General features: G+C 37.1%; 1 protein-coding gene across 3 annotated transcripts in view; it reads right to left on the reverse strand.

Annotated features, from left to right (window-relative positions):
* LOC126856879 (uncharacterized) overlaps window positions 1-17,019 on the reverse strand; it is a 57,654-nt gene continuing 40,635 nt past the window's right edge. Inside the window, exons 2-6 of one of the 3 annotated variants that reach the window (XR_007688426.1) lie at window positions 6,604-8,055; window positions 6,418-6,516; window positions 5,539-6,297; window positions 4,586-4,811; window positions 2,723-2,866 (exon numbers count right to left, since the gene is read on the reverse strand). Coding sequence is in view for 2 of the 3 variants with exons in the window: in XM_050605850.1 (XP_050461807.1) it covers window positions 2,552-2,866; window positions 5,539-6,297; window positions 6,418-6,516; window positions 6,604-8,055 (2,625 nt within the window). In the remaining variant the exon portion in view is untranslated. Of the gene's footprint in view, window positions 2,867-4,585; window positions 4,812-5,538; window positions 6,298-6,417; window positions 6,517-6,603; window positions 8,056-17,019 lie in introns of all 3 variants that reach the window. The other 2 variants (XM_050605940.1, XM_050605850.1) reach the window with 2 other exon arrangements.

Consider the following 17,019-nt stretch of genomic DNA (forward strand, 5'->3'; position numbering starts at 1 on the left):
TTTAGGTAATTTCATTTTATTAATAGGATCACATTATCGCAGATTCGTTATAGATAATTTATTTACATCAGAGCTATTTAAATAAATCGCGACGTCATCTATGTACAAATGTGTCGGTGTGTGTATATATCCGTAAAACAATAATTAATAATTCTATAATGATAAGACATATATCTAGACACTAGATAAAGTATAATACAGTGACAGCGCTTTGCTTTAATATCTATCGGGTCGGGAGGCTGCTATACCGTTGCAGCCAATTTACACGCTCTTCCTCGATACGCTCATTAATTAAAGGTATAAAAATAATAGCCTCCAGTCAGCAGCGTGTACACAGATGTGGACAGAAAATCCACCGACTGTACGAATAACAATAATATCTGAGCATTCGCGGCATTACGAACCCTCGTACGAAAAAAAAAAGATAAAGAAAAAAAGCAAGATTCACCGAATGCGCATCGATCTTTTTGTTCATTTCGCCGCGCGTAAAAATGATTAGGCGCTAATAAAATAATAAGTAGAGTCCGTCAGTCCTGTGGTTTACACCTTAAACTATATGTTAATCACATGTTTCGCAGCTTATTTATAACTAGGATCACAGGCTCCGTCTGTGATTATATTATTCAGTGTTCACAACAATTGTCATTGTTAGTTATAAATAATTAAATTGGTTGTTTCTTGAGAAGCGAGGAACTGTGTAATATATAATGTTTCCCCGGAGTCGCGAACTAAAATGCGCAAATTAAAATGCGATTCCGACGAATAGTTAATTTATAATTAACTCCGATGAGCCTCAACTTCCCTATGACGAGTAAAGCTCAACATTGCTCACTCTTATCACTCTCGATTATGGTATACATTTTGCGAACAAACAATACAAATAAACAGCAAAATCAAATATAAACCTGCTTAATGTACCGTATAACACATGTAAATCGGACGGAAAATAAATCGAATGTTCTGTAGGTATTCGCTGTTTATGTCCTCAATGTAAATCAATGTATATTAATTGTATCTTGCGGACAAGCACGCAATAATTAATGTTTAAATATGATATGTATTATATTTAAAATAGAATGCGAATAATGCACTCGATTTATTTCCGTTTCAATGAATTTCAGTATTTCTCTCATTTTCTGAATTTCAATTTTAATGTAATCCGCTTACTCATAGTATACGCAAACAATGCTTCTCGTCAATTACAATCATTAGACATATATCCTTATTATTACAATACATACAATAAATAAGAAGACCATCATAACACAGATTCAAATCGAAGATACAAATGCTAAGTGGAATATAAAATTGCAGCTTGAACATATGGAATGTAAACTATCAACTCTGGTATTTTTTATTGCGAGTTAATAATCTGATTGGATCGTTGCATATACCTGAATGCTAATGACAGTTTTGCTAGACGCAATGAGAATTTTTCTATTAAAGACTGAATAATAATCAATATTGTAAAAAATACACAAAAATAATGATATATAAGACACATAGATACAAAATATAGAATTGCAGAGTACTGTTACCGCACGAGGACCAAGTAATCGAAAGTTTGATTAACAAACTCATTCTTGATGTTGGTTAAGTAAACCAAGTTTTTCGTTTATAATATTAGGAAATATAATATCAAATAATATAAAAAAAATATCAAAATGAATAGACACAAGTGTTTGGCATTGCCTTTACTAATATGTACAAAAAACTCTATAGATATTAAAAATTTTTTTCTTAATTGATATGAATTAATATATATCTTTCAATATAAGGTATATACCTTTCAATATAGATATATGTTTCACATAGTTACGAGAAGTCTGGATACAATAAAAGTAATACATATTTTTAGAATCTCGTTAAAAGATGTGAAATAATTTTTGATTATGTCTCTGCGTTTTTCTTTTATGCTATAAATTAATGTGATATACTTATAATTCGAAATTTTGACTGTATTTCTATATCGCCAGTGAGAACATAGCATGAATCTTTTCGTAATTATTATTATTAGCTATGTCAGTTCTATTTTTTATAAATTGATGTACATTTGCAAAACAAGTTGTTATATTCTTTTGATTAGACAAGATTGCTGAAGTATTTCTTCCATATTACAAAGATGTATGAATATGCTTTCTAAATGCAACTTGAGAAAAGTATATAAATCCTGTAGTGAGAAATAGTATTGCATAATATATTTCAATTTAGAAACGCATCCCGTTATGGATTTTTCTCATTTAGAATCACTGCAAGATGATTAAAAAAAACCATTAACTTCGATATTAAAAAGGCACAGAAGAAGGGTCATTAAGAATGCGAATGTCATTCTTTCAGCATGTCGTATTTTCTAAATAAGTATGTGCCTATATTCTATTATTTCTACATTCGCATATTCATCGGTGACATGATATGGATAAGGCCGCGTATATGCAGAGCCGGTTATCCAATATAACATAATAAAAAGAAGCCAGAGCAACTTGCTCGCTACGCGACTCAACCCTATTTGTTCCATAAATCCGACGATGCAATGTCAACGACTATGCGGCACTTATTCCTCGCTTGAAATTGGATGACATTCAAGCGAGTCACACTCGGCCAGAGCTTCACCGCGTCGCAAAGGGAACTCATCAGTTAACAAGCTCTCCGGTACCGTAGCCGCCGAGTCAATACTGTCGAAGTAATGATGAGGCCACGCGACGCTTGTACGGAAGCGCCTGGTGGGTGAACCAATTATGAATTCCACCCGCGTGGAACCGGTGACAGACGATGTCTCTTGGTTCAGGGAGTCCGGATAGAGCGATGAATCACTGTGCCGAAAACTGCTGTTGGTCGAGCACCAGGAACTTGGTGGTTCGGTGCAGTTCTGAAAGATACGCATATTAATTAATTTAGTGAGTTAGACGAATAAAACACACCCTGCTGTTCTATTATAAGCGAGAAAATTCTCCTGTCAAAACTACAATCCGCGTCGTCTTGGAAGTGCATGTGACAAAGATAAATTTTATATTAATACCCAAGAATTTGGAACAGCCAGTAAAACAATCAATTCTATGTGTGCAAGAAAATTATAGATATAAGATAAAAATCTACAATTTATTATAGATACCAATTACTGATACCACTGTCTGTTTTAATACTGAAGTATCAAGCTGTCATCCCATATTTATAAAACATGTCGTATGGGGCAAAGTAAAAATCTCATATAAAATATTATTATTTCAAAATTCGAATTCAATCACACTATAAAAATGTTAAGAATCGTAATAATCAAGAGAGCGTCTCATAGAATTATATTTGCGAATGTATGGACGAATATATATAAAATATCATAAAGCATCGTTCCGCGCGCGGTATTGATGGATATGAGATGGATAATGAACCGCAAGGCCAAGCAGGTAAGCGTGTGCTCGATTCATTTTCCCTCAAAATCGCGCTGTACGACTGTAGTAGATCGCGACTGCGACGGCTCTCTCGGGCTTTTACATCCGCATACAAGCAACACTAGCAAATAAGATCAAACCTCAGCAAACGAAAAGAGCAAACCAACTGAACACACAAATATATGAGCGGAAAGGATGGCTCGCTGGCGCGAGGTGAATGCTCACAACGATCGGAAAGATGCGTGCTAAAAGAAATGTTGTCTCTCTACGTCGTGAGAATAACAAATGCTTGAAAATATGTTCTGGTGAAACCAAGGGAATGTCGAGGTAAATTGGATATATATGTCGGATCGAGCATGGTTGTTGTGCGTCTTTATGGACAAAAGATACATTTTAAATTATCAAAACGTGCCTAGAACCTCGTGCTCTTTTATTTTTATCGAGCGGTCGGTTTTATTTCAATCAAATTTCCCCGACAAAATCTCGCGTTTATCGCGACGAATGCATAGACTTTAAATAAATATTCACGATCGGCCGCGCATGCATGGATCTTGCAAATAAATGATCAAAAGAAGGAAAAAAGCAGAAAATTCAACGAGCAACCATGATAATCCTTTATCATCAAATGCAATATGTACCGATATAAAATACCGTATACTTATTTTATTTTAATTTCCAAGATTTTTGCTACAGATTGTTAGAATTTGTTTTTAAAGATGCTTAAAGATTAGAAAATTAAAAAAATATATTCCATCATATACTTTAGTTTAAATTTAATATTTATGGAATTAGCGTTTTTTCTTGAAAGAGAAAAATGAAGCAAAAATTATGATAAGAATCTCTAAATGCTGAACTTATTTCACGATAGCAGACTAATTTAATGGATAGTCTTTATATTAATTCTCCAAGCAACAAATCTTAGCGTATTAAAACTATTGTTATACATTCCGAAAAAGCTCAAAAAAACTCTCACGTAATAAATATTCGCGGGCATAAACATTTTACTAATACTCACCCAGGGAAGATTTAACTACGGGTATGTGCGCATGCTAAAACCCAAGTGAAAATATTAAAACTAAGGTATATACTCTATTGGTGTAAGCTAGGATACATGAAAGTGGATTGAAAAGGCAGAGGCTGCAGCTCACCACATCCAAAAGAGAAGCATCGAAGCAAATGATAATAAAAGAAGCATAACTTACGAGAAAAAACCGGTGGCACGCGAGAAGGGGCCATTTTCTTTCTTTATTGGACCGCCGGGGACGGGCTCGAACGCACGCTCGCCTGCCCTCCAGGTCAGACTGATTTCGGTATGGTGGACGATCGGGCGGGCAATTGATGGTTTTAATATAAGAATCTCGGTCGATTCGCTCACTCGAGTCTCTGCACGTATTGTTAGAGATGTGTTTTTTCAGGAACATTGGTTTACTAGGCAAAGATAGTGGCACGTTCTCAGCGAAAACAGAAAAGTTCCGTCCTTGTACGATCATACATTGGCGGTACTGTATCTCGAAGTCCATGGTAGAGATAGGAGAATAGAACAAGGATGTAGTGAAAAAAGACGCCGTGGGAAAACGGGGGAAAAAAGACAATATTACTTACATCTGTCTGTATCATCGCAAAAAATCGAACCAGATATAAACGTAAAAATATGTATTTTCTCAATATCACCGGTTGATATAATCACGTTTATTATAATTATAGTTGTTGTATATGATGTGATGTAACAGTATGACAGTAACAATGATCGTCACAATGATGAGAAATATAGAAGTCAGAAGACAAACAGACAGTGTAGAGAAATTTATCGTCAAGTAGAAATGATGGTAGAATAGAAAGTAGATAGTCAATGAGAGCGACGCCGTTTAATCTGTCTAGCCAAACTTTGATAAGCTTAAAATAAATCCAGACCGAGATGAGACTCTATCAGAAAAGAATAACGGTTTCTGGCTCTTGCTAAAAGCAAGACAATAGTTTCCCAAGGAAACGCTGTTAGAGATGTGATTGTGTTTAAGAGGAGAGGGAAGAGAAAGAGCAACTATGGTCTGTCATTCATAGGAAGAGAAGGCTTGCCGAGAGCTTTCTACTATACCGGGCCGTTGGACAACGGTGATTTCAGCCAGCTGCTCCAAAAGAATTGCTTTACAGGTCGTACCTTGCCATTTTCGGACGCATCGACAGATGTCGCCGCGCGCGCCAGGCTGTGGGAACGGCGCGCGGGAGCGGGCGGTCGTCGGGGAGGGGTATTAGTCGTAGGTGAGGATGTGCTGAGGTTGTTGTTAGATTCCAACGAGTCACGGGCACGGGACAGCGAGGAGGATTTATTTAGAGAATCTCGGCTGGAATTGTTACGAGGCAAGGATCGGTTATTCAGGGATGACTCCCGATTTGCTTCTTTATTGCCGCCGCCGCCGCCGCTGCCGCCGCCACCATTACTGCTGCTGCTTCCGTTGCCGCCGTTCTTGGATAGACTCCTATTGCCGAGTGAATCCCGGCTAGAATCACGTGCTTTCGATAATGATTTGCCGCCGCCGTGGCTGTCACGACTAGAATCACGCGGCGGTCTTGTCAACGATTTGAGCGATTCCCTGCTGTCATTTCTGCCGTGACTAGATCGCGGTGGCGCGATCGTAGTCGCGCTTGTCGTAGGCGTCGTCGATGATGTCTTGCCGCTCGCGCTGCCAGGTAAAGGTATACGACTAGGACGCCGTCGAGGCGACGGTTTGATCTCTACCGGCTGATGATGATCTCGCGCGGATTCCGTACTGCTGCCAGGCTCAACGCCACTTTGCTCGCATCTGGGTTGTTCCAGATCCGCTTCGGGCTCTACTTCCGTCGGTGGTCGTTGCTGAAGGCGTTCCAGTACGCGTACTCGCGCTCGCGTGCCTTCTAGTTCAATGTTTCGTTCTTCCAACTAAAAACATATTATATTATAATACTGGACAAAAATATTCCTGAAAAAGAATGCGATATATTTATAATACCCTTTTTTAGTGTCACGATATAGCAATTTTGTAATTTAATTGCAATTCACCTGAAACCGTAAATCGTCGTTTTCCTCGCGCGCTTTGTCCAATCGTTCGGAGAGAGTTTCCGTGCTCTTCTCCACTTCATCTAATCTTTTTTGTAGGACCTGCAAATATAGGTTATCGATTTATTATAAAAGATAAATATTATCCTTTTAAATTTCACAATTAAGTACAGTAAAAATTGATCTTACTTGATTATGGACGGTAGTAGTAATTAGATGTCGCTGAAGCTCGAGGGGTGAGTGCTCACGAAGAATGGCCGCGATTTTTCTTGAATCTACATCCTTCACATTAGTCACTCTAGTGGGTGATATTAAGATGGAATCGAGTGCTCCTAACCTGGCTCGCCTCTCATTCACACCAGCTTCAATATCGATTTCTATATTGCGCGGTTCGTCGTTGCATCCGACAACATCTAGTAGCACGTTCTTCTCAATAGTCCTCGTGCGGAAGCGACTCTTATAAGCCTTGCTTCCAGGGCTACCAGTGACCGATGCAAACGCCGAGCTTTTGCTCTTGATATTAACGTTTGCATTCTTCGGCGAAGAAATAACCGGCGCAATCGGTTGTAGTCTCTGAACACCCGGTACCAAGATTTCCGAAGCATTTTCCGTTAGTCCGGCCCGCAGCCGATCCTCCAATCCAGTTTTCAGTGCTGATAAGGCGGCTAGCTCCGTTTGCAGTTCCTGAGCTCTGACCCGGCTCGATATCGTCTCCGCTTCGAGTTCGGCCACCTTATCCAGCAGCTGTTCTTTCTCCCGTCTGAGTGCTATCACCTGCGGGTCTCTGCTATCTTGCTGCTGTTGCTCATTGCCAATAATATTACTACCGCGACCGATCGTTCTATCGGCGTTGTCGAGTCCAGTTATATTTCTCACCGCTTCAAGCACATCCGTCGACGCCAACTCCTCCGTCGTCACACTTTCCAGGCGACCTTGAAGGCACTCGACCTCCTCCCGCAGCCGAATTCCCTTGCGATGGATTACATCTAGTAAATTCCAAAGTTCATCCTCCGCCTCGTCTAACGGACTTGGCCGGGGACTACTCGCTCGCGGTGCGATTGCCGTCGAGGCACTGTCTTTCGACGAAGTCTCCGTACTGAAGCCGGAATCTTGGACCGTCGCGCTACAGTTGTTCTTGGTGCCTCCGCTGTGCGAATTGCTGCGACTCCTAGGCAATAACGAGGATGAGGATTCGCCTCCTCCACCGCCGCCGCTGCCGCTTCCGTTGCTGCCAGCCTCGCGCGTCACTCGCCGTCTTATCTTGCCTGGTTCCCATTCGCCGATCCTTCGCGAGGATGGGCTTGACAGCGGAAGAGGAATGTGCGAGCTCTGGGTGCACGTGGATGACATCACGGACGCACCCGCGGACGCCGTCGCGGCCATCTTGTGCCGGAGGTTTGGGAACGTCTCGATGACGAGGTCCCGGAACTCGAGCAGGGCACCGACCTCATTCTGCAGTTCCTGCAGGGCCACCAAAGACTTGGCTTGTTCGTTGATCAAGTAATGGAACGGACCGGGACGAAGGGGCATGCAATCCATGCCACCGACGCCGCTATTGCTGCCGACGCCGTTACCGGCACCGACGCTCACCACGACACCCTCCGTCGAACCGCCACCGCCACTGCTGCCGCTGCCGCACTGCTGCAACAATAGAGAAGATGTCTATTTAATAAATTGCTCGTATAATTTAAAATAGAGGTGAACAAATCATAGATTATAACGTTTTAAACAATTTATAATTTGCGACAGTATTCAATTTATAGTTAAAATATAAAGTTTTAAAAGATACAATATTAAATTAGAATGAATATTAAAGTATATATGTAAGATACATCAGAACACACGACATAAAAATTATAAAGAGAATTCTGTCGTGAATTATAGTTCTACTAGTAATAATTCAATAATTATTTTGATAAACAAAAAATTATCGAAAATGTATTATCATTCTAACACTATCTGCACTAAATTTTGCATTTCTTGCCTTTAATATTAATTTATAAACTCGAATATAAAGAGAAATATAAAGAGAAATACTTATTTTTTTTTTTTAAAAAAAGTTTTTATATAAAAGAAGTCGTATTTTTAATGTAAAAAAATAGTCGCCATAATAATGTAAAATTTATTTTATAAAATTATGAAACTTATATTAAACACGATAAAAAATACGTTAATGATGCCTGTATACAAAAATCTTTAAGCTATTTTTAAGTTTATTAATGACAATAATTCAGTTCAAAAAATATTAAGTTTGCATTTAAATAGACAATAAAACAACACTTGCTTACTCCCCGCTCATTTTCTGATATTACAAACCTAGTTTTATAAAACGGTGCCCTGAAACGGTGCGTGGCGGTGAAACCATCCACTTTCCTACGCGAAGATAAGACACGCGTTAATTCTACATAAGTGAGGCACGTTATCCACAATGGACGTGCTAGTGATTCGCCAAGTCTAGCACATCTCCTTTGGCGCATCGTCAATCTTGCCGTCGCATCGGTCGTTCCTTTCGAAGGAACACACCCGCGTACAAACGAACCGTGACAGAAGAAATTACGTCGATAATCGACCTAATTTATCGCATTCGAAAGTGCAATTTCTGTCTTGCTCCCGCGAGAGAGATCAAGCGCGTCCTACCATAAAATTCCACGAACATGTCCCGTCCGATGTCTCACGCTCGTGACAGATGAGTATCGTCGCAATATCTTCAATGCATCACAAAACTTTCGTGCGATAAACATATCTGTGAAAACCGAGTATGTCGGAAAATTAGAATAATATTGCATTAAATCATTTTGACATAAATCAGTCGAAGAATTTCTCATTAAAATTAATGTCGAAAGTTCTGCGATACGTTGCATTATACCTTTTGATTCTCAAGTACTTATTAATCCGATATACTTCGTTATGCATGCAATAATTATCGGAATAATACATTTGAAGCCACGAGAACTTGTATTGATCAAATTTACTTAAATTGTCTCGAATTGTATATAGTTTCCTCATCATGTGCATTTAAGCGAGCATATATAATCGGTTTTCTTTCAAAACAGCAATTTATAATTAAGATTATCGGATTATTCCAAATTTCTAGAAAATTTAAGAAATTCGCATAACGTGCGTATTAGAGAAATTATTACTGCATTTGCATAAAGAGATAATGGAATATGTATTGTATTATGAAACAATATTCAAACTCCTAAGAGATTTTATATAGCAACTACTGCTCTTGATGTAGTTAAAATAAAACAACGAGAATCAAGTTATTGAGGTCTAATGTCCGCTCGTTTCTCTCGCAGTGCAAAGAGGCTGTTTCCGCGATCTGATTGCATCGAAAATGCACTTATGGGATAGGCGCGAGTGAGATAATTACATTGATTACGCTGATGCGGATCTCTATTTTCACTGGAGCATCAACGATAATGGAAATTCATACAGCGGGAGCAACCGATCGCCATTAATTATAAACGAATCCGGTAATTGCATCGTCGGTCATGAAGAACTTCGCTTAATGATTCGAATTTAGGCCGATATATCTAACGACGTGGCGTAATATTCTTCCTCTCGACTCCTATACTTTCACCAGTTGTATCTTTAACGATAGAGAATACATTACATTAACGATCGGTAATTGTATCAGATCGAGTCGCACGATTATGAGTCGGCTGCATTTTTTAATATGTCAGTTGCAAATTCGATGTCGAGTCATTTCGATGACTGATCGCGCGTTCTCTTGTAAATGGATAGGCGCAATCGGAAATGAGATGCAAAAATGAATACCGAGATAGATGCATAGATAATCTGCCCGTAATTGAATAATCGCGTTAAAACCGGGAAAAACTGAGTGTTCTTATCATTTTTCCTATTGGTGAATCTAAGATAAAAGAAATTCGAGCGACATACATTGTATACGCATTTATATCTTATAATTGTTAAACATATTCGCCAAAAAGATAAGATTTATATAAATAGCCTATCAATAATAATCATCGTTGACTAAAAATAAAGACATGTATATGATAATATATAATTTAAAGTGATATTTGACATTTATATGATGTATAAATATTTGGTATATAGCGCGCGAATAGATAAAGATACTTGAAAGATATATATTAGAATATTTAAAAAAGATTATATATATATATATATACATTAAAATTTATTATATGCGCGAAATTATTGTCAAGTATCGAGATGCAATATCAAATTTAAAATTCTGTATGCAGTGTCTCCCGCAGAGCAGCGTACATTGTGAAAGAAAGTGGAAATCCCCCCATATGGTGAGCACACACTTCACGCCCGTTATTTTATCGTCGTGTAATTCGCGCCGCACGACGTCGAAGACGCCGGCGCTGGCTATGCGTGATACGCGGTTACCGTCGTCTTTAATGCAGCGTGCGTAGCGCGACTAGTCAAGCGGCAAAGCAGCAGGAAAGTGCGAGAGAAAACGGGGCTTTTGTGTCAAAGCCTCTCTCGCAATCTATCGTACGATGAATATCGAAGAACAAACATGATCCTTAAATTTTACATATATTTCAAGCAATTTATAAATTGAAAGTTTGACAGTCTACTTTTAGTTAACGATGTGTGGAAAAAAATCAGAAAATAATTAATAAAAAAATTAATGAAAAAATAATAAAAAAAATTATTATATTTTTCTCACAATTCGATTTAGAGCGTTGCAAAAAATTGTTTATATTTTTTTACTTATAATTAACATTATACGCGTTTTTTATATTACAAATTATAAAATATAAGAAATAATTATATCCCAAAATAATGGAAATAAAAAAATATCATAAAGACATTTAAACGTCTCAATACTTTTAGACGTCAGTTGAATATTATTTCTAGGTTGTTCACTTAAGTAGTAGTTATACAAAATTGTCATAATGGTGATTATGACTACCCATTGATGTTTGCGCAAAGAAATTTTTCTACTCACTACTTGCACAACACTTCTTTATCTGTATGGTCACCTCCATGCGGTATTTAAACAGCAATGTTGCAACGTGTCACTGGAAACATAATGCCGCCCCAAGCAAGGAAACTCATCTTTATCCATGAACGGATGAATCATACCGAACTCCGACAGACAGTATGATGTCTCGAAACAGCATTGGGATCGTCTATCTCCAATATACTTCCGAGTGAATTCATCACCTTCGTATATTCATTCGAGAGACCGGAAGGTGTCAGGGAACAAATAATGTTGTTATACGCGCTTGAAAACATTCTTAAGTATGTTCATTCGATCGAGAATTCGCCACACATATTCGAATCATGACATAGCGCGACCGTATTCAAACAAGTTCGACTGCTTATTTATTCGACGCAAATGGAGGACTTCATGTGAATTACCTTCGAGTACTTCTCATCACAAGAAAATTGATATATAGTCTGTAATTCATCACAAGAAAATTGATATATAGTCCGTAACTGCAGAATAATATAAACAGAACCTCTGTTTTTTAATGACTTATAAATAAAGAATTAACTGAGATATCTTAATTATAATGCACAAATGATAATTCAATTAATTCAACTTCTAGTATCTGTAGTTCAAAACTTTAAATATACTATATGCAGAATGATTGGCGGTTAAGATAACAGTTATTAAAGCGAATTCATTATTTAAATTAAGAAAAGATCACATTTTTAGAAAAAAATATTGAAACAAAATAATAATTTCTATATTATAAGCAATTAAAAATAATAATTTTTGATCTCTATTTAATTAAAAATATTATGTATTATTATAGTGATTTTTGATAGAATTCCAATTTTAGTTTATTGTGCAAAAAATTTGATTAATGAATCACGATTTCTTCTCTTGTGTATGGCTTTCTAATCAAGATGAAAAAAAAATGTCTAACATTCCACACAATAATTGCAAATCATTCTACATTCAGTGTCTTCGATAACGGGCCAGCAATTTTTTGATTTGAAAGATCAATTCTCTCCTTTCGGATTGAAGGCTGTTCGCAGCACGGCCTCCGCATTTTCCGTTCACCCACACAAGTTTTTGCCATTGTTTCCCCGTAAACGCACCGCTCCTTTTAAACGCTTCTCGTTAGACACTCACAATCAGTATAGGACGAGAGCGGATTCTTATGCGAGGTCGCGCAGCGCACAATGCAATGGACCAAGGTTTAAAAAAGCAACGCGATCTCTCCGACGTCTATTTTTACTTCTATAGACACCACGCCGCGCCGATCGAAATATCGAATCGATTCGCGAGAATTTACGAGCGATTCATAGAAGACAAGCGTGCACCGTCAGACGATTTCTTGATAAGGCATCGTCCAGGGATTTGTTCCGTTCACGGTTTTGATCGAAAGATTTATATACTGCCTCGTTTAAAAAGAAAAGCGCTGATAATTTTCAGCATGTAATTCAAATTTTCCCCAAAAATTTTTTTAAATTAAAATTTTACAAATAACAAAAAAAGTAAAAAATTATAAAATAAATAAGTGTTAATTTGTAATATGAACCGTAATATAAATTTAAATACAAAGCAATAAGTATTCTTATTAATAGCCTATGAAAAGTTAAAAATAAGTCTATGGTACATTTTCTTAAGAAATAAAAATGCATTTTTTAAATATCGCATTTCTCTTGAAAAATAAAATTATATTATTTTAAGAGACTTTTTTCATTATCGAGAGAAAGATAATTAACCATACGATTTTAATTGCGAAAGCAACTTCAAGTAGAATGTCGCTCTATACGTTTATTGTTTTATATTAATTATCACGAAGAACATGCGTCCTTTTGATAGAGTATCAACAAATGAGAGCAAAAATAATTTGCATTTCATTATTATCGGCCATGAATTTAGCGGATAATAATAACTGGCAGAGTAAAATGGAATTGTACAAGACGAGCAAAATAATATTATCATTAAACGCAAGTAATTTATTTAGCGCGTAAATCCATGTCGATGGGCCAAACTTTTATTAGCGAGAAAGAGAGAGAAAGGGAAGTGCGCAGGAGGTCCGCCTGCGCATACCCGAGGGGCTCGTGTGATTTATGATACGTTGATGCTAATCTCAAAGCCTCCTCTTTTCACACACACATCTTGAAAAACAAAGCATTCGATAGGGCAAAAACCTCCGACATCGCGCCGAAATATCGACGTTAATTAAGAATTTATTCGCGATCTCGAGATGTCCATCAAAATTTTGATGTATTCAAAAATTCCTTAATTGAATGTAACTTCGATTTCGAGATCTGATTTTAAATCCTAACTCTTGATTTAACCATTCATATCTTTACTCTTTATTACTCTATCAATAAAATGAGAAATAGTGTGCGAGTGTTTATTCTATGATAAAATATTTTCGAAAACATATTTGAAACGATCTTCAAAATATCGTCTCAACGTATTTAAAATCATACACGCAAAAATTTAATTGATTCTATATAAAATTTGTCAAATTGAAACATTGTTAAATTCATATGAACCATTCATCGATCATATCATAATTATCAGCATCAAGAACGAAAAGGAATGGAAGCTTTTACGGTACGTGTGATTCATTGATCGCGGCTTTTCTTTCCGACCTACAGGATAAGACCTCGAGTAGACTCCATCCGTATGCAATGGAAGGCCCCCGCACGCCGGTAATCATTCGCATAATAATGGCTCGGTCGTTGCACGCGCGTGTCACTCTTATAAGGAGCGTGCTGATGCCTACGCGCTCGCTGTTATTTTTTTCTTTTTCTATTCGCGCCTCTGCCTTTATGAGGAAGAACAAGACGGAAGAAAGTAAAGCATGATGCAGGAGAAGAGAGAAAGAAAAAAATGAGAGAATCCTGTCCGCCTCCACGTGTTAGCGCGCGTCGTTTGCTCCACGTACCGTCACCCGCCTTCGACTTTACTAAGCGAAGATCTTGATGTAAAGGGCCGTGATTCTTAGACGCCCCATGTGTTGATTGCGTCGACGTGCCTCGAGGTCATAGCATACAGATAAGCGCTATCAGCTATTTATATCACAATACACATGAATGGCTTGATATATTAAATTGAATTTTCGTGATCGATTAATTGTTTCTTGATGCAATTAATAAAAAAAATAAATAAAAAATATAAAAATAAAAAAACATCTTTAATAAAAATGATAACAGTAATAAGTATGACATAGATGTTTATATGTACAATATAGAGCAAATTTTATCGAGTATAAATTTAAAAAATCTACAAATTCAAAATTATCATTTTCGACAGATAACAAAATAAAAAGAGAGAAGACTACATATACGTATATTATTCGAGGAAAAACTATAATTGTAGCTCTTTACTTATGCGCTTGAAAAACAAGCTAGTTTTATCGCGGTGCAAAGTGCAAATTGAATAAAGTATGAGATCTAATTTAAAACATTTTCGCGACGCTAATTCATTGTCCGATTGGCAATTTTATCGTCCCGACCATTCTTCAAAGCCGATACCGTGGTTGTTAAAAGCCCGCGTAACTCCTACGTATTATACCAAACATGAGGAACATTAAATATTTATTATTTTTACCGAAATCTAACACGCGGGTTGCTTCGAACCATTACTAAATTACAAAGCTTCAGAATCGCGCCCGCATGGCCTCTACGCGATTTCGCTCGAGGTTAATTAATCCACTGTAACTGACGTTGGAATATGACAGGGCCAAATGTTGCAACCGTATCAAGCAACCGTGGAAGGCATGTACTGACATTATTAAAGATGAGATAGCTATATCGGGAATAAACGGAGACTATATCTTCGAATATTATCTTATAAATTTAATTTCCGGCGCTCGTATATCCTGGAAATCTATTATACCTGAATAAGCAATTATACGCATTCTGTATTTAACTTTATCTCCTTTAGCTGTAGAATCTCCCAATATTTTAAGTCAAATGATTATTATGAAATCTACATAACATATAAGAGGTGCTTTCAAAAAAAATTCTAACACGAATTTACAATACGTCTTGTATTAATATCTGAGAAAATCTTGTGAAGAATTATTTGCGATATCGAGTCTCCCAAACAAATAGAATAGTCTGTAAACATTCCTAAATCGTGAACATTATCCCATTCAATCTGCATCCAAGTGCATATGGATGAGTCCGTCCTACCAGACGACGCCAAGCCCTAAAGGCAAAAACTTGAAATACTCGCGAGTACGTGGAGTACGGTAGTCAACGCGGTCTCAAGGACGCGTTTCAACGCGACACGGTACATATACGAGCATCTATTTAATCTTGGAACGAACAATGGGCGCGTCGGTGGACACGCGTGTTACATATGCAGTAGCGCGTTCTCGTGAAGGAAAAGTTCTTTTACTAATTATATTGCATTTCTCGACAAAATATTCCATAAAATGCATTTATTTTAACTCGCAAATATCTCGCGTGAATCGATATATTATACTTGGGTGTAGAAGAACTCGTTACGCCTCTCAAGTTCATGGCGCCTTATAACGAACTTGCCAAGAAGGCTATCTGTTAGCGGCGATATCTGTAGGCGCCAGATGAAATTGAAGGCAGACTGACAGTGAGCTGCAAGGATACGAGCTCCCAGCTGCACATTGCGAATATAATTGTCATTGCAGAAACTCCTTAGGAATTCTAGGAAAAGCTTGTTAAAACAATATTTAGAAATTTGAATAAAAAGTGATTTTAACATTTTATTCTCATAAATTTCTCTATATTTATTTATCTGAATATTTTTCCAAAAAATATTTTATGAAAAATATTATTTGAAAAATGTCTATTTTAATTTATAATATCTATTATTTATAATATCTATTAGAATTCATAAGATTGAACAAAAAAAGTTTTGAAACAAATAAATAATCTCTCGCGATCTTCAACCGCCAATTTCTAATTGCACTCGGATTTTACTCGGAATGTTTAATCTATGTATATGTGTCGTTGGATAATTATATCACGATGCGCCAATGTAACGATCATTGGATTACTATAATTTCTAAACGAGGACGCATAAAAGACTCGCGTGAAATCTTTGTAAACGGGAGTCAATTGATAGGAAACGTTGATTACGCGACTTTCTCCAATTTGGTCTCATTGATCTTACTGACTGAGAAGTCAGAATCGAGTTCTCGAACCAAGTTGTCGGGATTTAATTGTTGAAAATTCATCGACAAGCACGAGACGGCGGCAAATCGTAATGCAGGTCAAGGGAGTCGCCGATGAGTAATGGGGTTTGTGACACGCGAGACGTCAGTAACTAGGAAGCAGTTTCTATAGGCTGACCCGTGAAAATTTCTACGAACTTTCTCACGCAATTTGTTCCCATAAAAGAATCGTCTGCCATCGAGCATAAATTGCTTTCCTTCGACACGCCTCGCTTCTTCGGCGCAAAGCGTATAAAATTGGCAGTAAATTCGATTTTAAGATCCAAACAATCGTTCGGTTTTCCAAAATCTATCGAATAGATTGATTAAAATTCGACTAATAATGGGTGGGATAATGTGAAAAGAATTAATCGCATCAAAAATCTATTTTTTATTTTTGTGCAAATAAAAATTGATAAATAGCGTTTCTGTGCAAGCAATGTCAAATGACAAATAAATTTAATTTTTTCGCATGTTAATTAAGTTC

This window comes from Cataglyphis hispanica, chromosome 1 (genome assembly GCF_021464435.1).
Source record: "Cataglyphis hispanica isolate Lineage 1 chromosome 1, ULB_Chis1_1.0, whole genome shotgun sequence".
NCBI lineage: Eukaryota > Metazoa > Arthropoda > Insecta > Hymenoptera > Formicidae > Cataglyphis > Cataglyphis hispanica.